The sequence below is a fragment of the Malus domestica genome, chromosome 01 (genome assembly GCF_042453785.1).
Source record: "Malus domestica chromosome 01, GDT2T_hap1".
NCBI classification, from domain to species: Eukaryota; Viridiplantae; Streptophyta; class Magnoliopsida; order Rosales; family Rosaceae; genus Malus; species Malus domestica.
In genome coordinates, this window is record NC_091661.1 from 16,367,187 (window position 1) to 16,394,303 (window position 27,117).

General features: G+C 40.1%; 2 protein-coding genes and 1 long non-coding RNA gene across 25 annotated transcripts in view; 2 read left to right on the plus strand and 1 right to left on the minus strand.

The window, feature by feature from the left end:
- Positions 1-16,251, plus strand: part of LOC103426316 (uncharacterized) — a 42,623-nt gene extending 26,372 nt beyond the window's left edge. For 2 of the 23 annotated variants that reach the window (XR_003768834.2, XR_011578476.1), the window contains exons 4-9: positions 7,513-7,631; positions 8,023-8,056; positions 8,643-8,738; positions 8,866-8,903; positions 9,330-9,493; positions 10,272-10,598. Coding sequence is in view for 1 of the 23 variants with exons in the window: in XM_070817753.1 (XP_070673854.1) it covers positions 6,837-7,057; positions 7,206-7,631; positions 8,023-8,056; positions 8,673-8,738; positions 8,866-8,898 (780 nt within the window). In the remaining 22 variants the exon portion in view is untranslated. Of the gene's footprint in view, positions 1-6,611; positions 7,058-7,205; positions 7,632-7,814; positions 7,909-8,022; positions 8,057-8,642; positions 8,739-8,865; positions 8,904-9,329; positions 9,494-10,271; positions 10,599-13,806; positions 14,343-15,877 lie in introns of those variants that run through there. The other 21 variants (XR_003768836.2, XR_011578482.1, XR_011578452.1 and 18 more) reach the window with 20 other exon arrangements.
- Positions 16,252-17,038: 787 nt separating this feature from the next.
- On the plus strand, positions 17,039-17,506 carry LOC139197596 (uncharacterized). Its single transcript, XM_070825329.1, has one exon. It carries the CDS (start codon positions 17,039-17,041, stop codon positions 17,504-17,506), a length of 468 nt encoding a protein of 155 aa, XP_070681430.1.
- A 4,644-nt stretch (positions 17,507-22,150) lies between these two features.
- Positions 22,151-23,342, minus strand: LOC139193939 (uncharacterized). The gene is made up of 5 exons (XR_011578498.1): positions 23,203-23,342; positions 23,022-23,095; positions 22,841-22,938; positions 22,660-22,757; positions 22,151-22,484 (listed from the first exon to the last, which is right to left on the minus strand). It is a non-coding gene; the product is annotated as an uncharacterized lncRNA (long non-coding RNA).
- Positions 23,343-27,117: the final 3,775 nt, after the last annotated feature.

Sequence of the window (27,117 nt, forward strand, 5' to 3'; positions counted from 1 at the left end):
TTGATCTGCTTTATTCCTTCAAAGAACAGCTGCAGCAACATGTCTGGGTTCAACGGACACAAAAAAGAATGCAATGCAGTGAGGGTGATGAAACGACCAGATGGAACATCCAACTTCCATATATATATATAAACAATATGTGCCCAGTGATGGTGGCAGGACAATCAAATGTCTATATATGTATACATATGCATATGTACATGTCAAAATCGTGCTCGGTTTAAAATAAACACCTCACAGAGTAAAGGCTGCGTAAAGGAACTTACTAGATGACTGCTTTCTCTTCTCCCCGTCCAAAGCAACTCACCCTTGCGGTTTTGTCCAGCACCCAATTTAACAGGCAACAAACATGGAGAACGCAGTGCGGCGAGGAAGCAGTGCGTGCAATCAACAGTAGCGCAGGATTACAGTACAAGGCAATCAGGATGCAAGATAGCAAGCAAATACAGTGGATGTGCAATGGTTGTGCAGTAATGGCTCGATATATATGTATGTCGGGATGTGTGTATACATATATATGCGTATGTAAAAGAACACAGAGAAGCAAAAAGAAGTGCGGTGACTGTGCGAACAATAACCGGCATGCAGCATCCTCTGCAGTATGGTGACTGTGCAAATAGCAATCCGCGTGCAGTGAAGAATGTAATAAGGTGACTATGCAAGTGAAAAGATGGTCCGCATGCGAGAAGAACGCAGTGCAGTAAGGAAGGCCACCAAGAAACCCAATCGTGCTATCGTCAAGCCACTCACAAGTGCATATTACTATTAGCAAGTCAATAATGGAAAAAGAAATGGGTGCACTAGTCACTATCTAAAAGGAAGTGGGTGTATAGGGAAGTAATACATCTTAGTTAGATATACGTTTTATTTGCATTTCAACACAACATACGGAATAAAATAAGGCATGTCCATTAATATCTCCGAGAAATTACAAAAAAAAAAAAAAAAAAAACAAAACAAAAAAAAAAAAAAAAGAGAAAGAAAGTAGAAAAAGCCTCCACGAATGTCACTTGTGTGAAGCCTCAGTACTTGGAGCCTTGGTACTCGGTGGAACCCTAAAAGAAGGAGGCACCGAAGATAGTTTATTCGGAGCCTCAATACTTGGTCGAACTCCAGATGACGAAGGCAAAAAGTGCCTCTGGAATACATCCACAAACTTCCGATGGTCACTTTGAATTCGACCTTCGGAGTCCGTCAGCTGATCAAGCTTCCTCTTCATGCTCGTCGAATAACTATTTGTAAGCACATGCAACTCTCTATTCTCACGCTTGAGCTGCCTAATCTCTTGACTAAGAGCTGCCACCTCAGTTGTCAATGATTCAACCTGGCGAGTTCGAGCAAGTAAGTGTTGGCCCATGTTGGAAACAGAGTTCGCACACTGGACACTGAGAGCCTGGGACTCTTGAACGGCTAACTCATCGGACCGTCGTGAAAGTATCCTATTATCTTTAGGAGTGAGGAGGTTTCTAGCTACAACCGTAGCCGTTGTTGCATCCCTCATCACAGAGTCTTCAACTGTAAGAGGGCCATTAGAAGAAAAAAAAGACGGGCGCCATACATTACCCTGACGCGGTGCACCTGTGTCGCTGCTAAGACTCAAATCTAAGCAAATGTTAAAAGGGGAAGTCATTTTCAAAAAATACTAAAAGAAAAAGGTTGGATGAAGTAAAGAGTAGTAGAGATAATTTTTCACGGACAGGCAATCTTCAAATTGTGCGTGTTGAATACAATTGACACCTCTTTAAAAGGAGAGGCAGCACAACCATTCGTTCGTAAATCGAAGAAACACCACTCTCCGAATTTCAAAACCCGGATTTTTCTGCGTAAAGTCCGTCGACACTTTTCAGACACAATCTCAGCTTTCGGCTATCACGTGCAACTTCGTCAGATATCACTGACAAAGTTGAAGACGTGTGAGGTCCATTACGCCAACTACCGCACTTCTGCCGACAAGCGTGGGTGACAAGGCCACGCTCACCCTACCACTTGATGTTGAGAGCTCACCATATAATTCGACCTCCATCCTATAGCAAGACACACATCTAGCTTGACTCATCTTCCTTGCCGAAGGCATCTGCAACCAAAACTCAGTTTTCTTCCTCCCTGAAAACACATCCAGCCTGACCTTTCTTCCTTGCCGAAGACATTTGCAACCAAAACTCAGTTTTCTTCCTCCCTGAAAACACATCCAGCCTGACCTTTCTTCCTCACCAAGGGCATCTGCAACCAAAATTCAGTTTTCTTCCTCCCTGGAAGCGCCTCTTCAACCAAGCCACACCAGAGTAAAGGTATCTCATATCACTGGGGTTGAGAGCAAGAGTATCTCATAGCATGCTTTCTCCCTATCCTTTTCTTTGTCCTCCCTCTTCACTACGAAGACAAGGATAAAGAAAGCAATATGTCGGAACCTCCACTCAAGCTCCTGGTAAGGAACCGACTGCTCGGAACCTTTCCTGATTGCTCACCTAGCCATGCTCTCGAATACGCATCGTCAACATCTTCTGCTTCCTCTTCGTCTATCACGTCTGCCTGGAAAACAGATGATGCAGGTGAAGATGATGCAGATGAAGATGATGCATCGAAGCATATGGAGACAGGCGCGACGAATGCATGTGCTGATCGTCCGCTACTTCTTCAAAAGCAAAAGTATCTCATATCACTGGGGTCGAAAGCAAAGGTATCTCATATCATGCTCTTCCCCCATCTTCTCCTCTGCCCTTGCTCTTGCCTGCAGAACAAGGGGAAAGGAAGCAATCAGTCGGAACCTGAAATTAAATGTCCGACCAGGAACTGATTGCCCGGAACCTTTGCCTGGTTACTTACCTAGCGTTGCTCTCGAGTGCTCATCTTCAACTGCTAATATGTCTCGAATTCCCTCAGCAAATGCTTCAAGAGTGTGGATCTGTTGACATCGGCTCTTTGCACTGAAGCTGCCAAGCATGAGTGAGTCGCTGAGAGGTGGTGCTCCGAGGAACCATTTAAAGGCAAAAGGTTGCACATCGCTTCAGCCATGCAAAAGAAATAAGCAGAGAAGAATGCAACACAACGAGCTGGAACAAATCATGAAGCACCAAGCCCTTCCCTGCATGACCACATCATCCAGACGGAGGAGTTCAAGTAAAGATCCAAGCTGGACACCGTTGCTCTAACCCAAAAGGCTCGAGAAGCTTTAACGACCTTTCGCTGGCACTGTCACCGAAGAGCAAAGTCTCGCTAATCCTTAAAGATCAAGTCACCAACTGGAAGAAGAGCCCATCGATCTTGAAGATCATACTGTTGACCAAACTGCTCAGGGTTCATATGAAAATGCTGCGAACTTCCTTGATCTTTCAAAGCATGCATGTCCTGAAACTGCTCGCGGTCATGTTTAAGTTCGAAATCAAGCCTCAACGACCCTGACTTAAGATCAAGTATCCACCACCCTTGAGTCAAATCCAGTTCAAGATTAAGTCTGTGGAAAGTCCTTTGGAGGCAACCAGAAAACTCCTCCAGCCTAGTTCAAGATCAAAGCTGTGGAAAGTCAACAAGCACAACAAAATACGTGCCGAGTCATCCATTATCAAAGCCAAGGATTGTCTACTTCACGAAGCTCCTTGTGGTCCAATTTCATCCAAGATTAAGCCTCAACGGCCCTTGAAGAAATTTCAAACAAAATTCAAGAACAAGCCTTAACGGCACTTGAAGAAACTCCCAGACCAGTTCAAGATCAAGCCTCAACGGCCCTTGGGTCGACGACTGCATTAAGGGACTTCAAAACGCATCTTCTACATGTAACAAGCACATGTATACAACGCACCTTGAAGTGGGGGCATTTGTAGACATTGAAATTTCGGTGGCATAAATGTTAGTCATTGCATTAAGATTACATTTGTAAACATTGAGATTTTAGTGTAATAAATGTTGACCATTGTATTAAAATTACAACATTCATTCACTTCACCTACAACATCCACCCAAGTTTCACCTACAACACCCACCAAATTCACCTACAACATCCACCCAAATTCACCTACAACATCCACCAAAACAAATGGATGGTGGTGATTCATTCCCAAAGCCTATAAATAGGCTCCTCCATCAAAGAATCAAGGGAGGATTTTGGCATACATTTTCTCTACTCCCAAATTGGAAGAGAATTCACTCCACACCAAAGCCTTGAAGCCTCGAAACTCTGAAGCTCTCAAGCAAATCCCGAAGGATCAAGAAAGCCCTCTTCGTTCTTCGTGAAATCCTCCTTCAAGATCAAGCCCTAACGCCCCTCTTGAAGAACTTCCACCAATTCAAGATCAAGCCCCGACGGCCCTTGGATCAACAACACTACATCTACACGTTTCAAAGATAAAATCAGAGGATGAATTTGTAGAAGAGATTGTAACCCCTAAATCATTAATACAAATATTATTTTGTACACGTGTTCTTGTCTCGTTTATTGCAGGAATTCCCGTGTTTACAGAAACTAACAGGGATACCAACATAAGCCCTTGAAGAACAAGTTCTAAAGTTCACCAGATTCTAACTGAAAACTGAAAGGCTGTTTTGATTATTGATTGAAAGATGATATTAAGAAGCCAACGACTTAAATAACTTAATCACAATCCCTTGGGGAAGCTCAAGGTCCTTAGGAAAATAAACGACAAACGAAAAGTGATGGACCCCTCCTTGGGTTTGAACCGTGGTGTCGTTCTTTTTCATAAAGGTATCATGGGCCTAAATCAGAGATTGACCACTCCTTTTGATTTTTGTCAATCATTTTGTTTTCAACCCACTCAGCCATCTGTATACATCAGATCTATATTAAAAATAAATCACTTACCTGTTTGATGACCATTATAATTTTTAAGTTTTAGTTTTTGAGTTTCATATTTTATTTTAAATTGAACCAAAATTTGAAAACTTACAAGACCAGCATATTCAGTTACATTAATCTTTGTTTATTTATTTTATTAAAATTTTATTATTAAAACAGTTACCAAACCAGAGATAGCAAAAGCAGGAGTTGGCAAAGATATACCAAGTATTAGCTTTCTATTGGAGAACAATTCAGAAATAAACAAAACTTGAAATTCTAATATTTTATTAACCAAAAATACTTGTTGTGCAGAATGAAATTACACAATAAATATAGAAATTAATATAAGAATATCAATGGTACTAACTTGATTACAGAAGGTAGAGGCTAACGTAAAAGCTATGTCCTTCGAACAGTATTTCCGTCCCACTCTTCTGCTTGTGGTTCTACAACGTCTGCTCGACTAGGATTCAACTACCTAATTCTACAACCCGCACTGAGTTCTAGAATTCTAGTGAATTTGCTTTGTGTGCTTATTCTCTGGAAATTTTGTACGGAAGAAAAAGAGGAAGAAAGGATGATCTAACTAGGATACTGTGATTGTGAATATATAGGTTGTTTCACACCCTCTCAAATACATGTTCAGTGTATTTGAAAGTACACAACTCTTTCTAAGAGCTGTGTCTTTTAATCAAAACGTTTTTAATTAATAAATTAATTAAAAACTTAATCTGAAAATTAAAATTAATGAATCAGATTAATTTTAAATTTCAAGGCTCCAAGTGCCCCAAGGCCCTTGTCTTGATTAATTAATATTAATTGCGTTTAGGCTATATTTTACAAGCCTAATCCACACAACCATAAGGCCCAAACCTTCAATCCATTTCCAAATGGTCCATGTTCTAATTACTGGACCAAAGCACTAAATCTATATAAAGGGCAATGAACCTTTAGTGTTTCCCGATGTGGGACACCAAAAGTCTTAAAACCCTTACACTTTCTTCATGATGCCATTTTGTCATCTGCTAACATAAACAAGAGAACGTGGTTATCTTTTATGAGTAAATTGTCAATTTGCCCCCTGAACTATCACCCAACTTTCGATTTCTCCCCTGAACTCTTTAATTGGAAAATTAAGGACTTAAACTAATTTTTTTGGATGAGTTGCCCCATGCTGTTAATTTTTCATTCATTTCATCCAAAATTCTATTAAATGGAAGCATGTGCACAACATGTGTGAGTAGTTCGGTCGTTTCATTCTTTAAAATAATCGAAAACCTTGGATTTCTAAAATATAAACCTATGCAAATATGTGTGATTCTATAGCTTATGTGTCTAAACGTTTAGTGAAGTGACGCTTTTATCCACAAATGAGAGTTACGTGGTTTGCTTATGATAAGAGTTAACGTTAATTTGGATGAAATCTATGAAAAACTAATACACTGTTTGGATGAGGGAAATAAACTTGGAATTTGGATAAAAGTCAGAATTTATAAATTGACATGCACCAATTCCCTTGTTTAGATTAATAACATAGAAATTTAGAATTTCCGCGTGGAAAAAAAACTTGGAATTTGGGACCTCCAATTTCCAAGTTTAAATTCCATGTACATATGTGTCATTTCTCAATTTCTATGATTGGGAATTTAAAATTAACAAATTCCGTTTTCAATTCTATTGTTCTTTTAAGTTAAACAAACAACAAAATTCACAAATTCTAGAAAATAAAATCCCTTCATTTCAATTTCCGTCATTTTAAAATTCCTTAATAATCTTAAATTTCTTCATCCAAACATAATGTAATGGTAGGGGGCAAATCAGCCAAAAAAATTAAATTAAGTCCTTAATTTCCAATTAAAAGGTTCAAAGAAAAATTGAGAGTTGAGTGATAATTCAAGAAGTAAATTGGCGGTTTACTCTATCTAAAGCTGGAGGCTCAGTTTGGTGTCATCCGCTTCGACAAAAGTAATTGGACCAAAACACTCCTAGGCTCAGCTTGGTGTCATCCGCTTCGATAAGGGTACTTTTGTAAATATATTTTTAAATAATGCCCTGCCCCTTTCCGTTTCGACTTTTCTCTCACAAACCTCTGCTTCTGTCGCTCTCTCCTCCGCTGCTTCAACTCATAGCCCCAACCTCCACCACCACAAAACATCAAATCTTTCAGTTTCGGAGTTGTAGGCAATTTAGGGTTAGGGTTTTTGAAAGGGGTTTTCTAGTTCAGTATTTTCTGCTGTTTCTGAGGTCCAAAGGAGGAGGTTTTATCGGGTAAGGAGATAAAGCAATTAAATTTCAAAAATTTGGATTTACAGTTCGTATTTTGAGCCCGAATTCATGAAAAGAAACATAACCCATTATTTATCAGCGATTATTGATCTGATTAATTTAGTTTTTAATCATAATCAATGGCATGTAGCTTTAGCAGAAGTGGGGTTTGGGAGATTAGCCAGTACCCATGTTGCTTTTTTTCGTATGCTTTCCATTTCTCCTCTCTCTTGCCATCTTCTCTGTATTTTGGCTGCTTCCCGCACTCCCTTTTTTACTCTTGGTTCTGTGGTTCTCCGGCCGCCGTTAAGGTTTGCTGGAAACTATGTCCGAAGGCCGGTGCAAGAGATCGCTATTGGTCAACTTGGACCACCAACGATCTCTTCCTTGATATATCCTCAGCATTAGCAGACTGTTCTCCAAGATATAATTCATTGTCTTTGCTTCATGATTTTCAGCATGGGGTAGAATTTGTTGCAGAGCATGTGCTCCCGCTGCTCATACCTCTTCTAATTGACCAGCAATTAAATGTTCAGCAGTTTGCCAAATATATGCTCTTTGTCAAGGATATTGTGAGGTGATAATTGAATGTTTTGAGTTTCACCCGAGTAATGTAGATTATTATCAAAATTGTAGAAAGAAGCAAACAACATATGCATGAAGATTTTATAAAGTACAAAGAACCAATCATGTTACCTTATGTCTTTCCTGAAATGCCTATTTAAATTTGTTTGTTTTGAAAATGAGTCAATCAAACCATTTTCTGGATCTGCCCAAGCAGGGACCATTGTCCTTGACAAAATGCAGTAGTATTGAAGCTAAATGATGATCGTTTGAACTAGATTCAGGAAAATGTGAGTTTAGTAGAGAAAAATTGTGTTGCCAGAATTTGGCTTTTATGTTAAATGCTGCTTTTGGTATTTTAGTTTGTTTTTTTGCGTGGTGTCGATTTTTGTGGCTGCTTGCAGGACCATGCTTGATTTCTTAAAGACGATTGCAGAGGTAAGCTCTCTGATGAAATCATCTACTTTACACTTTATTTCTTTTTACATATGGCTAATTTTTTTCATGGATTTATGTATTTGTTTCCTGTGAATTCGAATTCAAATCGGAATTATAGATTAGTAGAAATACATTTCATGAATTTTTTTATTTGCATGTTTGTGTTGGTTCTGTTCTTTAGCTACAAGCAAATAATCTGCATATAATAAGTATATAGGATCTAATTTTTTTGGCTTTTCAAGAGCAGCGGCAGAAGCTACTTTTTTTTTTCTATTTTTTTTAATTTCTAATTTTTATGCAAGATATGAAAATATTGTATGAATCTCGTGTACGATTATCACCAAATGTATATATCTTTCGTGGAATTCTTGAGAAAATCCAAGCTGAATTCCATTCTGATTGAAAGAAATTTAATACCAGAAAGCTTGCCTCCCGTTCTGATTTGAAGAAATTTTTTTCTTGGATTAAACTACTAGATTAATTGTATTTTGTGGGTTCAATTAAGGATGTTTTTAGGGTCTTTTTTTAAGAATATATTGAATCAGTTTATTTGTCATTTACGTTATTCCATTGCGAACTTTTGAAGGTGATCTCAATTCACCTGTTGTGATCACAGTTTGTGATTTTGCACTCCCTGATGGCAAGTCACTACTCGAAGCTAGAGAGACTTCTTCAGCCCTTGGTTAGTTAAAGCCTACATTAGAGTCAATATCATGGATTCTCTATTCCTTATTTAGTAATAACTTCATTTATGCAACCCTCAAGTTTATTCAGCCATGTGAATCGAACTTGTTCCTGCTTTAATGTAGGGGCGGTTGCATCTGCTGATGGGTCAGCAGTAGCACAGGTTGGTTCAATTGTAATAACTTATTTCTATTTATAGTTGCCATTTATTTTTTTTATTTTTTTTATTACAACAATTCTAAGAGGTCGCACTTGGTGTGATGGCAAGTGCCTTCGCCCATGAGCGGTAGGTCTCGGGTTCGAGACTTGGGAGCAGCTTCTCCATAAATGGGGGTAAGGCTAGCCGACATTCACCTCTCCCAGACCCTGCGTAAAGCGGGAGCCTTGTGCACTGGGTACGACCTTTTTTTATTACAACAATTCTGAAAAGGGACTCAATTTTCGGAGTCTTCAGTTATTGTTAACTTTTTTTTTATCGAAAGTTTGTTTTTTCACCTTTTGGTTTAGGCTTCTCTAAGATATCGAAGCTATATTTATGATTTCATGTTTTTTTTTTAATTGTGTTACATCTTAATTTGATAAACTATAGATGTAGCAATTGTTTTTTAAGAGCCAAAGAAGCTGTACATGGGCTTGGGTTAGCAGTTGCTATTTCATCCCACAGATGGAGACACTATTGATATTGAGTAATCTTTGAAGAAAGTCACCTCTTCAGAGAAGTAATCTGGCAGCATTCGTTAAGCACTTTCCAAGGTACGGACTTCACCAATCCCAGGTTTTAGTTTGTTTCTAATTTATTGAGTTTTTAGGGGCATATTCTGTAATTAAAGGGGAAGGAGGGGTCCAATTTGGTTTCGAAATCTTGAATCTGATCAATTGAAAGAATCAAAATTCAAAGATAATATGCCACCAATCATAGGACTCTGACTTCCAACTCTGCTGCTGCACTGAAGCATCATACTTTTCTTCATACGTTGGAAACATTTTTTTATTTTTATTTTTTGGTTTTTTTTACTGATATTAGTAGCTTTTTAGGGTTTAGGGTTTAACTATTTGATTTCACAGGTTCATTAGACACATTAAATAGTTACATTTTAAATTCGTATTTTATAAATTGGTTGCTTGATTCTAATGTCGATTCGTTACAACAGAAGTGAACTTTTTCTACTTTAAGCATGGAATTTTTGCTTTTGTTTTTATTGGTGTTGCCTTGATTGTGGTTATCTGACTGATTAATACTCCATGATATATTGAGCAACATTGTGCGGCTCAAAGAATTTCGTATGTGTAGCATCTGCTTGGAAAAGATTTCAACTTTATTTTTTATTTGTTAGATGAACAATTGATGTATTTTATGAAAGTTGATCTGCAAGATGTAAAGATGATTTCTTTGTTTATGTATACTGTTTAATTATATCAATGGAAATTGGTGCTGCCATTGTGGCAATAGATGAATTTCTGGCTTTTGAGATGAAGTACTAAAAAATTTTGATTTCTTTTTTCTTTACATGCTTTTCTTTTAATTTTGCAGGAATTCTCACGTTGCTTTGATTAAGTTATACATGGCCATGATAAGGTATTGCTCATCCCCACCAACATTTTGTACATGTGTGGCATTAATATATTTTGTTTTCTGATTGAATTTGTTTTCATTCAATGGGGTTGGTGAGCTAAACAGCAATTGGCTTTTTAATCGTGTTTAAATTGAAGTCCTAATTTTGGTGGTTTGTTCATAATTAGTGTGTTATGTTGTTTTCCTGTGTATTTTATGTGTTTGTTAATTTATGGGAGTCTTCACAAGAAATGTTGTGTACAAAGATATTTTGCTTCCATCAAATGTATGATAAGGTTACATTCATTCTTTTAATGTTTAATTCACTTTTCAAATCCACGTAGATAAATACATTTAAATTGTATAAGTTGCTCCTCAAACGCCGTAATTATAAAAGGGTCTTCCGCACACGCATGAGCGCGTGCAGGGAGGCTAGTATATATATGTATATATATATATATACACACACATATACACACCCCACCCACAAGATATATATATATATATATATATATATACATATACACACCCCATCCACAAGTGTTTTCTCAAGTATACCCCACATAAGAGCCCAAGTAGTAAAGGAAGGCATATGACAAGCTCAGTATTTTTCTCAAAAGGGTCCACTGTCCTCTTTGTTGGAGTTTTTTTAATAGAAATCTCATTCTATCTTATTGTATCACATTACTCACACCAAAAGTTTCTCATACTTTATTACACTTTTTATCAAGTGATTGGAAAGATAAACTATAGAGAGCAAATTTGGGCTTGAACTTTGGGTTTGGGCTTTCCGGTATGATAATTATTGGAAAGATGGACTATGGAGAGCAAATTTCGGATTTAAGTAATCTTTTTCAGACGTAGTTTGAGAACGTTTAAGAACATATAAAAAAGGGTGAAGTACCGATTTAGTTCATAAACCTTTGTCTCAGTGAAAATTAGGTCCTTGAATTATTTTTCGGTAAAATAAGTTCCTAAATTCATTAAAAATTGCTAATTTCGTTCTAACTATTTTATTCAATTTTTCGTCAACTAAAATCACTTCACACATTCCATAGTGTAATACCGTCTTTTTCTCCTATAAGCTCTTAATATTTCATATAGGTTGCAAATCTAACATCTAGTTTACCCTTCAAAGTTAATTCCATACACTATTTCTTTATGATATAATTACCAATCTACTCTTCAATGTGTATCACATGCAAGTAACGTGACTTAAATTGACGAAAAATTGAATATAGTAGCTTCGAATCTAATATTTGGGATGTAATTGGTAGTTTTTTATTTTTTTATTTTTTATAATTTAATGACTGATTTTTCTTTAAAAAAAATAGTTTAGGGAGCAAATTTTCACTAGGTGAGAATTTAAGGACTAAATTGATAATTCACCCTATAAAAAAAATATGAGGAAAGGATGAAGCCACACACCCTTTAAGTTGCATAGTCGCCTCTCAAATATTTTCGGATGAAGTCTGAAAACGTTTGAGAACGTTTGAAAAAGTATGAGGAAAACAAGAGTTGGGAAACAACATTAGCTGGCAAGACCACAATGTTCGAAAGATCGTACTATGTTAAAACTCACCGAGATTGCTGTCACGGCCTGCAGTCTGTGAGTGCAAATATTTGATTCGCAAGTTAAAATTATACGCAGTATGACTAACTTGCGGTTCTAGGCTTAATCTTAAAATTGGCGTATTTTATGTATACTAAAATTGGCTGCTTCCTGTTTGAAGTTTAAACATATCGCTGTTGGAGTGAATCAAAAACAGGAATTGAAAAATGCATACTCTTCAAGGTCTTCTCTGGCCAGTAAGATGTCATAGACATAGAGGAATAATATAATGAAATTGCCCCAAAAAACTTTTAGATAAATGCACTCTCATCACTTGGATTTTAAATGAAATCATGAGTCACGACAACTTTATTAAACTTCAATAGCTCTAATATATTATATCACATTTTACATAAAGGGAACATAAAATCAACAAGCTAGCCAGAAGGATCACGTTAGTGTATATGTAACTAAGCATCGGACTATGTAATATCTTGGTCACCCCAATTGTTTTGAGGCACACCCAAGGCCTCCCAGACAGCCTTTGATGCATCAACAATGTTGTTAGGGCAATGCGGTTGATAATCAATTAATCATGGTCTGCATCACTTCCCTCTGTAGAGTCGCATTCATCAACGACCGTAGCAACCACACTCCTCCATTAGCACTTATAGTAATGTTGTTGAGGCACCTTCCTCCATTGTTAAACCATCCAGTGGATAATGCCACAACTGGGATATTGTCATTGTGGTATTGGTTGTCACATTCTGATGGACCACCCCTACCTCATTCTTAACAGTTCTGAGAAAGAAAAAAAAAGAAGGAGATGGTGGCTGTCCATCAGAATGTGACAACCAATACCACAATGACAACACTCCAGTTGTGGCATTATCGACTGGATGGCCTAGCAATGGAGGTAGGTGCCATGAACACATCAGAATTAATGGTAACGGACGTAGCGTGGTGGCGATGGTGGTGGATGAATGTGACTCGACTGAGGGATGTGATGTAGATCATGATTACCAGGCTCCTTGTCCTAACAACATTCTTGGGTGTGCCTCAAAACCAAAGGGGTGGCCTAGATATCACTTGGTCCAACGCTTAGTTACATTAGTTTCCATCTTGCTTGTTGCTTCACGAATATTGTCGTTGTGGATTGCGCTCTATAATATGTTACCAGTACTATATTATTTAAGAAGTCAATATATTTAAACTTCTTTTTCTTATACTTAGTCTACTGTAAATCATAAAGTAATATTACATAATCATATACATACCACTCTACGTCTGTTTTGTTTTAATTTGTTATCTAGGTCTTGTCTCATACCTTCAAGCAGCTGTCTGTTTGGTTTTTCTTTTTTTCATGTCAAGGCATACTTACCTTCTTATTACAATAAGTTTAAAAAGAGATGAATGTAAAATATAAATTAAGCATGTAGTCCAATATCTTAGTAGATAAGGTGTTCGGTTCCATCCATGCATCCTGAGTTCAAGGTCTCTCTCTCCTAAATTATTGTAATAGTTTTGAATCTTCCCCATAATAGTTTAAAAAAATCTAAATTAAGGTTTTACTAATTTTAATAAAAAATCTCCAAAAGTGGCTTATTATAGCAACGCATACAAGCATCATTTTTGTTTTACCATTATGCTGCCAATTTGAAATTATCCAGATGAACTTGGTTGATTCCTATACTATAAGAAAACCATTTCTCTTAAAATGATTTCTTAAGATGTTAAAAAAGAAAGTAGAAAGAAAAGATGAACAATATTTGTTGAATGTTGATTGTTATTTTGTCTAGGTATATAGCTACATATATATATGCCACCCTCAATTGCTTTTAGGCATCAATCACATCCCAATTCATAGAAACATTCAGAAAATGAAGAACTTAGCAATTTTCTCAAATGGTTCACTTGTCCTTCAAATCATTCTCCTTTCAACAATTTGCTTGGTCACTGAAGCTAAGCAATGTCGTCCAAGCAGCAGAATTAGAGGAAGGAAGCCCCCTCCTGGACAATGCAACCAGGAGAATGACTCTGACTGTTTTATAGGAGGCAAAATGTACCCAACATATACATGTTCACCACCATTGTCCGGGAGCACCAAGGCCTACCTCACTCTTAACAGTTTTGAGAAAGGTGGAGATGGCGGCGGTCCATCAGAATGTGACAACAAATACCACAATGACAGCATCCCTGTTGTGGCATTGTCCACTGAATGGTATAACAATGGAGGAAGATGCCTCAACAACATCCATAAGTGCTAATGGGAGGAGTGTGGTGGCAAGGGTCGTTGATGAGTGTGACTCTACTGAAGGATGTGATGCCTATTAGACGGCAATATCATTTAGGATATTTAGTTCCTTGATTGTAGGGGTGTAAATCATGTATTGATGTCTTAGAGTTGACTTCCTAGAATAGATGACTTTGCTTTGTATAAATCTTGTATCTCTGTACAGATTATGTTAATAAGAAAATATATCAAGTATTCCCCAGTATCAACAATATAGCCCTAGCATTCTACAAACCCTAGCCATTCCATATTTTAACATGGTATCAGAGCACCGTTTCTGGTGACTCTGAATACCCAGCCGCTTCCACAACATCAACTAAACACAACAATCCCCACCATGGGAGAACCAACAGCAAACCAAAAACCAACAGAGATGTCCATTGATATCTCAAACCCCTTTTCTTTACACTCCTCCGATCAACCTGGGAACATCTTAGTTTCGAAAACACTTCAAGGAGCAACTACAATACCTGGAGTCGTGCAATGCGAATCAGCTTGAGCACCAAAAACAAACTTGGATTGGTTGATGACACCATCGATCCTCCACTAGAAACTGATAAACAGTTTGCATCATGGCAAAGATGCAATGACATGGTCCTTGCTTGGATCTTAAACTCTGTACACGACGATATCAGCGAGTAGCGTTTCGTATTACACCTCAGCAGCAGATGTATGGGCGGACTTGCAAGATCGCTTCTCACAAGGAAACGATACATGCATCTATCAGATCAAAAGAGACATTGTTAAACACATGCAAGAACAACAATCTATCTTGACCTACTATACCAAGTTGAAGGCACTATGGGATGAATTGTCGTCCTATCATGAACCCCCGACCTGCACCTGCGAAGGATTGAAGAAGATCAGCGACCGAGATTAGAAAGAAAGAGTGATGCAATTCCTTATGGGATTAAACGAGTCATATGCCGCAGTATGTGGGAAAATACTACTGATGCAGCCACTTCCCGACACTCGAAATACATACTCTCTTGTCCTTCAACAAGAGAAACAAGTGGAGGTTTCTCTCAATCGTAATAATGTTAATCTACATGCCATGAACGTAACCAATAACAGGGAACCTGCGGTGTAAGCTTTTCAGACATCCAAGGGAAACACACCCTTTCAGTGTACGTATTGTGATCAGAAATATCACACTATGGACAAGTGTTTTTACTTGAATGGTTTTCCACCTGGCCACAAATACCATGGGAAATCCATGAAACTTCCCAACAAGAGGAAGCCTACTGCCAACCAAGTTAAGGGGGAAGCCGAAGCCATCAAAGGTGTTGAACCACGACACAAGGCAACAACTAGTGATGGTCCAAAATTTACCACGGAGGAATACAATCAACTAATGGTGATGTTTAAGAAGACCAATCTCGATGGTAATACACAACACTATGCAAATGCTACAGGTATAATCACACCTTCCTCAAATATGTCAGCAGTTTCTTCACAGAAAATATTATATTGGATTATTGATAGCGGGGCAACAAATCACATATCTCCCTTATCACACTTGCTTAACAAGAAATCCTTGTCCATGTTCAAGTCCATTCAGATGCCCAATGGAGGGCAGTGACCATTGAAACCATTGGTTCCATACGAGTTAACCCTCATATTAAACTTGATGATGTGCTACATGTACCCAATTTTCGGGTTTATTTGTTATCTATGAGCAAGCTTACTGAGGCACTAAGATGCATAGTGATTTTCTTTCCGGATTTTTGTATGATACAGGACATGGATACGAGGAGGACCATTGGCCTGGGCAAGCGATATAATGGACTCTATTACTTGGCGCCAGAACAAAACCCTAGCCTCATCCACAATGTTAGCCGTCATTCCAACCTTTGGGACCAACGTTTAGGTCATCCCTCCATTCTTCCTTTTCAAGTTTTAAACAAGCAAGTTCCAACGATCATGGTTGATTCCAGTCATTCATGTGATGTTTGTCCCCTTGCAAAACAAACCCGTTTATCTTTTCCGTCAAGTTTTATTTCTTTTACCGCACCTTTTGATTTGACACATTGTGACATTTGGGAACCTCATCGAGTCAATTCCCATTCGGGGGCTCGATATTTTTTAACCATTGTTGATGATTATTCTCGTTACACTTGGATCATCTTATGTATTTTAAATATGAAACACAAGGGTTGTTACGTTCGTTCATTGCTTGGGTGCACACACAATTTAATTATATGATCAAAACGATACGGGCTGACAATGGAGGTGAATTCACTTCATTGTGTTCTTTTCTTTCTAGCAAAGGCATTATTTTTCAGACTTCTTGTTCGTCAACACCCCAACAAAATGGGTTTGTTGAGCGGAAACACTGTCATCTCTTGAATGTCGGTCGAGCACTCAGTTTCCAAGCAAATTTGCCATTGATGTTTTAGGGGGAAAGCATACAAACTGCCTGTTACTTAATTAATCGTTTACCTACACCACTCATTTCTCACAAAACACCATATGAACTTTTACATCACCATCTTCCAGATTTTTCCCACATATGAGTCTTTGGTTGTTTATGTTATGCCACAAATCTCCACCCCACTCACAAATTTGATCAACGTGCCAAACGGTGCATCTTTGTTGGTTATCCTTTAGGTAAAAAAGGTTACCGTGTTTATGATCTCGCCACTCATAAATTCTTTTCATCCCGTGATGTTGTTTTTCATGAAACCACTTTTCCCTATATTACTCACCAACCTGATCATCAACTTGATACTTTAGTATTACCCCTACCCCACCAACCTGACCCCTCTATTACTCAAGACACCTTTACACCTCATGACCATCCCTCAACCCAACACCCTGTACCTTTATCCCATAATACTACCTCCACTCTTCACGCCTATTCCATCACCACCCGTGAGTCCTATCTTCCTACCAACACCCATGCCACAATCTACAAATAACTCTACCCCTTCCTCACCTCAATCTCCCTCCCACGACATCTCTTCCCACACCCATCCTTCCCCCACCGATACACCCTCAACTGACCCAAACACAACTCATCCACCACCTCCTCCTCGCCATTCTGGACGCGTCTCCAAGCCTTCTGTACGGCTTCAAGGGTACCATTTATATCATGTCCAACACCCTAGCGCCTCATCCTCTTCCATGTCAGGTACTCGTTATCCTTTATCTCACTATGTTTCTTATGCTCACATCTCTCCTTCGCATCGCTCCTTTGCTTGTGCTATTACCATTACTGTCGAGCCTATATCCTTTGAGCAGACTCATAGTGATCCCAACTGGAGGGCTGCAATGGACGCTGAACTTCTTGCTCTTGACCAACAAAACACATGGACACTCACTCGCCTTCCTCCCGATCATCGCGCCATGGGTTACAAATGGGTCTAGAAGATCAAGTACAACTCTGATGGTACTGTTGAGCGCTACAAAGCTCACCTCGTTGCCAAAGGTTTTACACAGCGGGAAGGTATCAATTACAAAGAAACCTTCGTTCCCATTGCAAAATTAATCACAATGCATTGCTTCCTCGTTATTGCCTTCGTACGCAATTGGTCCATTCATCAACTAGACGTCCAAAATGCCTTTCTTCATTGTGACCTCTGTGAAGAAGTCTATATGCACTTGCCTCCTGGTCTTTGTCGACAGGGGGAGAACAATGTTTGTCGACTCAACAAATCCCTATACGGACTCAAGCAAGCTTCACGCACTTGGTTCCACAAATTTTCCACTACCACCCACCAAGCCTGCTACCAACAGTCCAAGGTGGATTACTCTCTATTTACTAAGGTGCGTGGACACTCATTTACCGCTGTACTCATTAATGTCGATGACATGATCATCACAGGTAACGATGAGGTGGCCATCCACGATCTTAAGCATTTTCTTCACACCCATTTTCGAATCAATGACCTAAGGACCTTGGACACTTAAAAATATTTCCTTGGCGTAGAGGTAGCTCGGTCCCTCTCAAGGGATTTCAGTCTCCCAACGAAAATATACACTTGACATTCTTGATGAGGCCGGCTTACTGGGTGCAAAACCTACAAAATTTCCCATGGAAGAAAACTTGAAACTATCTCCAACGGAAGGACCGCTTCTTCACAATGCTTCGCAATATAGAAGACTTGTTAGGAAACTTATTTATCTCACAATCACCAGACCAGAGATTTCGTATTCAGTTCATATCCTCAGTCAGTTTATGCAACAACCGAGAAAGCCTTATCTCGATGCGGTTCACCGTCTTTTGCGTTATTTGAAGGGGGCGCCTAGACAAGGCCTTCTTTTTCCCTCAAATGGAAGTTTAATATTGATAGGTTATTATGATGCTAACTGGGCTCGATGCCCAATCACACGAAGATCCGTTACGGGTTATTGCATATTCCTCGGAGGTGTACTAATGTCGTGGAAAACCAAGAAACAGTCTACTGTCTCAAGATCCTCGATCGAAGCTGAGGATCGTGCCATGGCCTTAGCCACATGTGAACTTACATGGATGAAGGTTTTATTAGCTGACTTACGTGTGGATCATCATGGACCGGCCAAATTATACTGTGATAATCAAGATGCCCTTCATATAGCAGCTAACCCGGTTTTTCATGAGCGTAATAAGCATATAGAAATCGATTGTCATGTTGTTCGTGAACAGATTCAATCTGGGGTTATTACGACTACCTATATCCCTACTAGACAGCAACTAGCCAACATTTTTACCAAACCATTAGGGCAAGCTGAGTTTCAATCTCTTCTTGGCAAGATGGGTGTTCTTGACATTCACACTCCACCTTAAGGGGGAGTATTAGACGACAATATCATTTAGGATATTTAGTTCCTTGATTGTAGGGATGTAAATCATGTATTGATGTCTTAGAGTTAACTTCCTAGAATAAATGACTTTGCTTTGTGTTTGTACCATACTTGACCAATCCCGAAACTACCGAGCACCGGCCAACGCTATACTGTCAAGGATCCAGAAGAGTTCCCCTCCGACCAGGAGGCCAATCACTACTCGACACGTGTCAAGATTAGAAGCCAATCAGAGCGCAGCACGTGTCGACATCAAGAACCAATCATAACATGACACATGTCAATGTGACAAAGCTACAAGTTTTTCTATAAATAGGGGTCATTCCCCCACAATATTGCCTAATGCCATTTGTGTTAAATCATTCACAAGAACTCACTAAATTGAGAGCTTGATCCTTTGTACTTGTGTAAGCCCTTCACTACTAATAAGAACTCCTCTACTCCGTGGACGTAGCCAATCTGGGTGAACCACGTACATCCTGTGTTTGCTTCTCTGTCTCTATTCATTTACGTACTTATCCTCACTAGTGACCGAAGCAACCAAGCGAAGGTCATAAAACCTGACACTTTCTGTTGTACCAAAGTCTTCGCTGATTTTGTGCATCAACATTTGGCGCCGTCTGTGGGAAACGACACTTATTCCTACTCTCTTCAGCTGTGTCAAGCTGGTTTCTATCATTCGTACACTTCCTTTTGATCAGGCATCCCTCTCCAGCATGGGAAGCGAAGGAAGCCACAACACACAGAATGACACCCCCCTTGCACATAGTGCGAAACAACGAAAGAAGGAAGGAAAACGAGTTCTTCTTCAAGCTAAAGTCGATGAGTTGGAAGCTCAGAACAACAAGATAGCAATGAGGAATGAGGTCCTCCAGGAGCAATATGAGAAGCTCTTCGAGACACTCCACGAAGCTAGGCAAGCTCAGACACGCGAGCTTGTTGCCCCCGTGGAAGTCAACCATCAACTGGGTGCCCTCCAACATGGAGGGTCATATGCATTCGACATAGATATCCCTGATAGGGAACAGATTACCCCTCGACTTGATAATCAACATGAGGCTTCTCTTAACCCAGTTGCTTCGACCCGAACCATGAGAAGTGGAGGGAGACACCTCTTTGCTGAAGGGGCAGAAGGATCGAAAGCCGTCTTTCGCGATTGTCGGGATTTCCTGAAGCAACGTCGAGAGAATTCCATCCATATAAGCTCAAAGATTAATGACCCAAGGATTTCTGAGAGACTCGGTCCCCTGCCACGGCCCAAGCCGGCCACCAATTTGGGGAAGGGGCAACAAGTCCTAGAGAGACATGAGGGTACAGGGGACTCAGAGGTGTTCCGACAGACATACCCTGGAAGCCAGTACAGCGAGTCCAGGGAGAAATCACATGCCCTTGATCAAACCTTCCTAATTCCAATAGGAGATGGAGATTTACGAAAGAAAGCTCCAGTGACACATAACTCCGCTCAGGACCCCCTTGTCCTACAACTTCTTGAGGAAGTAAACAAGTTGAAGGCTGAACGTCAGGCTGAAATACCTGACTGGAACCAACCCAGGCCTGGCCCTCTTACAAGGAGGATCCTCAACACCCCCCTTCAAGCAAAGACAAAGCAAAAGCTTGGCTTGCAACTTTATACTGGAAAAGAGGACCCGATTGAGCACCTTAACCTCTTTGAGTCCACCATGGCATACTGGATGCACACCGACGAAGAGCGATGTCTTCTCTTCCCCTCCACCCTCTCTGGCGGAGCTCTAAATTGGTATTGTCGTCTTACACCTGAGACGGTAGACTCATTTGAGGAATTGAGGAAACTATTTGTTTCCCAACACATTTTCCAAACCGATCGCTTGCACTCTGCAGATGACCTGTACACTATCCGCCAGAAGCCAGACGAGTCATTACGTATGTATGATGGCCGCTTCAGCCATGAATACTCCCGGTGTGCCGAGGCAGACGACAAGACTGCCCTCAAAGCCTTCACGGCAGGCCTACGTGATTGTTTATTTAAATACATGATCAATGCCAATACTTGGAAGACTTACTCTGAGGTGATGGCGCAGGCTTATAACCATGCCTCCGCCGAGGCAAATACATATCAGGAGAAACCCCCTCACCCAACGCCATGGAGGAAGAACTAGCAATAGCTAAAGTTCGACGGTTGGGAAGATCATCCAATGTTTCTCTAGTACAGGACTCTAACAAAGACCCTGAAGACTCCGACATTGCAGACTCAGACTTAGAGCTAAAGCTAGAAGAGCCCTCATCACTAGAACTTCCAGGCTCTGACATCTACAATAAGAAGAAACAAATTCTATCACTACATGCATGATCAAAACATAAGGAAGTTCTTATATTACCCACATGAAGATGGTGCAAAGCGATGCCGGAACCCTTCTCAATCAGAAAGCAATCCGTCTTCCACAGTCACTACAAAACAAGCAAATGAAGACCGTGTCAAGCGCCAAAAAAAAAAAAAAAAAAAAAAAAAAACAGCTTCATCCAAAAAGCTTCACCCGAAAAGCTTCACCCAAAAAGCTTCATCCAAAAAGTTTCACCCAAAAAGCTTCACCTAAAAAAGCTTCACCCAAAAAAAAAACTTCACCTCCAAAAAGCTTCACCCAAACAGCTTCACCTAAAAAAGCTTCACCCACAAAGCTTCACCTAAACAGCTTCATCCAAAAAGCTTCACCCGAAAAGCTTCACCTCCAAAACTTCACCCAAAAAGCTTCATCCAAAAAGTTTCACCCAAAAAGCTTCACCTAAAAAAGCTTCACCCAAAAAAAACTTCACCTCCAAAAAGCTTCACCCAAACAGCTTCACCTAAAAAAGCTTCACCCACAAAGCTTCACCTAAAAAGCTTCACCCACACAGCTTCACCCAAAAAAACTTCACCCAAAAAGCTTCACTTAAAAAAGCTTCACCTACAAAGCTTCACCTAAAAAAGCTTCACCTACAAAGCTTCACCTACATAGCTTCACCCAGAAAGCTTCATCTACAAAGCTTAACCATCAAAACTTCACCTCCAAAGCTTCACCTACAAAGCTTCAACACAAAACCTTGCTCCAAATAAACAAATTTTGTTCACAAAACCCAAGATGCCCTTGAACTTGTACAAAAACACTTGGGTAAACATAAACATTTTTTTTTTTACACCCACAAGGGCCCAAAATTTTCCTTCTTATTTATTCACTTATATATGTTCCCAAACATATTATAATAGATCCAACAACAAGCCAAAGTCCCAAGTTTCATAATGGACAAAAGTACAAGCAATTCATCAATAATGAAGGTGCTACAAAACTTGGAATCTGCCCCAAAATAGAAATCCAACTCAAGAGACTTTTTCTCTCTCTCCCTCTTCCGCCTCCTTTCATCTATCAAATTTCTGCAACCTCTGCTCTTCTCCAATGGAGCTGAATTTTGGACACCCTATAGTTTTTGAGCATATGAACAACTTTCAAGAAGGAACCATTTCTGTTTGAGCGACGGAAATTAAAGTGTTGAAGCTCCAAACATGACAGTCGGATTCTTGCAGATTTCGAAGCTGCTGTGATGTTTCGAAGATCTGGAAATATTTAACCATTAGTTCATTCTGAATTTTTGATATGTTATGAAAGAGACGATGAGGAACAACTTCAATGAAGAAAGCATGCTGATCTGAACAATAGAAAATGGAGTTTCGAAGCTCACAACAAATCTGACGGGTTGACAGAAAAATAATAACCAGTCATTCATCATACCTGAATTTCTTGAGTTATACAGCTCCAAGGGATCTCAAATTTGGATATGTTGTAGTTCACAAGCTGAGGAACAACTTCAATGAAGAAAGCATGCTGATCTGAGCAAGAGAAAATAGAATTTCAAAGCTCACAACAAATCTGACGGGTTGACAGAAAAATAATAACCAGTCATTCATCATACCTGCATTTCTTGAGTTATACAGCTCCGAGGGATCTCAATTTTGGATATGTTGTAGTTCACAAGTTAAGGAACAACTTCGATGAAGAAAGTATGTTGATCTGAGCAAGAGAAAATGGAGTTTCGAAGCTCACAACAAGTCTGACAGGTTGACAGAAAAATGATGAACATTCACTCATCATACCTGAATTTCTGGATTTGTACTGCTCCGATGGATCTCAAATTTGGATATGTTGTAGCTGACAAGGTGAGGAACAACTTCGATGAAGAAAGTATGTTGAGATGAACAAGAAAAAATGGAGTTTAGAAGCTCACAACAAGTCTGACGGGTTAACAGAAAATTGATGAACAGTTACTCATCATACCTGAATTTCTGGAGTTGTACTACTCCGATGGATCTCAAATTTGGAGATGTTGTAGTTCACAAGATAAGGAACAACTTTCATGAAGACGACTTTGCGATCTGAGCTATAGAGAATGGTGTTATCTTGCATCCACTCAGGCTGATTAGTGGAAACGAAAAGCAATTCCACCAAAGAAAAGATGAAAAAGAGAGAAAAGCTACTAATTGCACTTAATCTTGTCTAGTCAATAGCATGCAACATCAAACACACAAAAGTTGGAAATATTTTTAGATAAGGCATATGCGAATGTGTGACATCGAAACAAGGATTCGTTACTTTGACAAATTAGTAACAAGCGAGACACCTCATTCGGCAACTCTCTTCGCCTAAAGACTTGGGAGACTCCCACCATATGCTACTGCACCTTAATACTCGGCAGTCTCACAACCATTCAGTGACTTGGATTTTTCAAGTCTCCAACCGAGAAGTTTTCCTCACTCGGGAAATTAAGGGAACACTACCTCAAACTACATGCTTCACTCACAAAGCTTCAACAATACAGGTTTCAACAAAAGCAAAAATTCAAAGAACTTTATGAAGAAGGCTTTGGTGTATTTAACACAATATCTTGATATGAAGCAAAGCTTATTTATTAATATTTTCGATAAGCCACAAATATGTACATATACATGAGTCAAAATAAACAAACAAAAGGGAGCCTTCACAAAGGTTGCTTAGGGGAAGTCTCAGCAGTCGGTAGAGCCCCAGAAAGAGAAAGCACAGGAGGGTGGTTATCCGGAGCCTCAGTACTTGACAAAACCCCAGAAGGAGGAGGCATTGAAGGTTCATCATTTGAAGCTTCATTACCAGGTACAGCCCCAGAGGACGAAGGCAATAAATGCCTTTGGAACAAACCCACAAACCGCTGATGATCAAGTAAAACCTTACCATCAGATTCCTTCATCTGGTCAAGCTTCCTCTTCATGTTTGTAGCATAGTCATGGGCGAGCCGGTGCAACTTCTTATTCTCATGCTTGAGCCCTCTAATCTCCTGTTTGAGACTCATCACTTCAGCAGCCAATGATTCAACTTGGCGGGTTCTAGCAAATAGGCGTTGGGCCATATTAGACACAGAACCTGCACACTGAACACTAAGAGCCAGAGAGTCCTTAACAGCCAACTCATCAGACCATTTGGAAAGTAGTCTGTTATCTTTGGGAGTGAGAAGGTTCCTGGCCACCACTGCAGCGGTCATATCATTCTTCATCACAGAATCCCCAACGGTAAGAGGACCAGTAGGGGATATGAAGGATGGGCGCCATATGTTGTCTGGAGAAGGCGTGGCTGTCTCTTCTCCAAGGTTCAAGTCAAAACGACGGTCGGAGGGTCCAGACATTTTCAAATGTGTTGAAGAGGGAAGAGGTCAGACAAATCAAGATCTTAGAAGTGCAAGAAATGAGCTTCTACTGGTAGAGATTCAAGTGTGCTGTGGAACTTAATGCCAGCCTCTATAAAAATCTGCACTCGACGGAGCTTCAGAAATCGAAGAGGCGTTTGCTTTCTCAAAAGCTGGGCTGCTCAGAGACCACGAGGGCCGATCTCAGAAATCGAAGAGGCGTTTGCTTTCTCAAAAGCTGGGCTGCTCAGAGACCACGAGGGCCGATCTCAGAAATCGAAGAAGCACCTGCTTTTTCAGCCTCGTAAGCACCTGTCACATGCGCAATCAGCTTTGCGGAAATTACGGGCACTCTGTCGAAGATTTCTGGTGAAGTAGAAAGCACGTGAATCTTACTGTTCAATCACCGCTCTCCATATGCACCATCAACTCCTCGGGTACCACATATAACTTTGTCAAAGATCTCTGACAAAGTTTAGGCACGAGAATTTCGAAGTTCCAGCTACCCTACTATTACCCATAAGGGTAAAGGAACAGCACCACTACTTGACAACTGGAAAGTCCCTATGTGTGTCGACCTCCGTGTTTTGCGGCAAGACAGGTTGGCAAGAACGTCCAACCTTTACTCACATTCGAGAAAAGACTCCCAACATAATTACTTTCTCAAAAACCGGAGTAGCACCGCTTTCCGAATCTCGAGAGTCAGATCCTCGACGGGATTGCTTGTTCGAAAACCGAAGAGGCACAACTCTCAGAACTTCGAGAGCCAGATTTCCTTAGATAAAGCTTGTCTGTAATCTTCACACGTAATATCAGCTTTCCAGATACCACATACCATTTTTTCAAAGTGCTCTGACAAAATTAAAACACGTGAAGCTGGCAGCTCCCACTACATTGCTGTGACCAAGAAGGGTAAAGGAATAGCATTACTACTTGTTATTGGGAAATCCCTATATACATTGACCTCCCTCCTCAACGGGCAGGCAAACCTGCAAAAATGCTCAACCCTTTCTCGCATTCGAAAAGGCACCCTCAACATAACCTATCGAAATACTCAGCTTTATTTCCCCCCGATAATACCTCAGCAAATAAGCCACACCAAGAACAAGAGTATCTCATATCATCAGGGTCGAAAGCAAGAGTATCCCATATCATGCTTTCTCCCTGTCTTTGTCTTTGTCCTTGTCCACACCTGCAGGACAAGGAGAAAGAGAGCAGTCAGTCGGAACCTGAAATCAAACCTCCAATTTGGAACTGACTGCCTGGAGCCTTTGCCTGGTTGCTTACTTAGCATTGCTCTCGAGTACTCATCCTCAACTGCTGTCAAGGTCACGAATTCCACCGGCAAATACCTCATGACAGTTGATCAGATATTGGCTCTTTACACTGAAGCTGCCAAGCGTGGATGAGTCACTATGAAGGAATGTTCTGAAGGACCATTTAAATGCAAAGGTTGCACACCACTTCTGCCATGCAAAAGATTGAAGCAGAAGGTTCAACGGTGAGCTGAAACAGATCACTACAGCACGACACCTTTCCATACCACATTCATTATTCCGTCAACAGCAAAAGTATCCCATATCATCAAGGTCGAACGTACTCTAGATTTGATGGACTTGTTTTGACCCTCAAATTTTTTAGTCGGCCTTATACTCTGAAGGGCACCAGAAAACCCTACAGCACAGTTCAAGAATAAGCCTGTGGAAAGTTACTTCTTCAAAAGCAAAAGTATCTCATATCATCTCTTATCCATTTGCTTCTCCTTATCCTGGCAGTTGAATGAGAGACAAGGAGAATGAGAACAATCAACCGGAAGCCGAAGTCAAACCTCTGATCCTGGGTTGCTTACTTGGAAGTTTGACTGCTTACCTTGTCTGTCACCTCTTTCGGCAGATCTCCTAGCTCGGCGACTTGGGGGACTCCTACTATAGGGTTTGTATCACACTTGACTAAGCCCGAAACTACAACTAAGCTTCAAGTGAAATTGATACATTGCCTTGTGCGTCAACATCAGCTAAATACACCATTCCCGGATGGAGGAAAGGTACTTCCAAAGAAGGGCAGATGAAGATCAGACCACACTTCGGTACTTAGAAGTTTCGTGATTACTCAAGGGATTGGATCTTGCAAGTCCCCAACCGAGGAGTTTCCCTCACTCGGGAACTTAGGGGAGCACTGTTTGTACCATACTTGACCAATCCCGAAACTATCGAGCACCGACCAACGCTATACTGTCAAGGACCCAGAAGAGTTCCCCTCCGACCAGGAGGCCAATCACTACTCGACACGTGTCAAGATTAGAAGCCAATCAGAGCGCAGCACGTGTCGACATCAAGAACCAATCATAACATGACACATGTCAATGTGACAAAGCTACAAGTTTTTCTATAAATAGGGGTCATTCCCCCACAATATTGCCTAATGCCATTTGTGTTAAATCATTCACAAGAACTCACTAAATTGAGAGCTTGATCCTTTGTACTTGTGTAAGCCCTTCACTACTAATAAGAACTCCTCTACTCCGTGGACGTAGCCAATCT

What these genes read in the sequence shown, in the direction of transcription:
- LOC139197596 (XM_070825329.1), top strand. Translation starts at nt 17,039, where the DNA reads ATGCCACAATCTACAAATAACTCTACCCCTTCCTCACCTCAATCTCCC.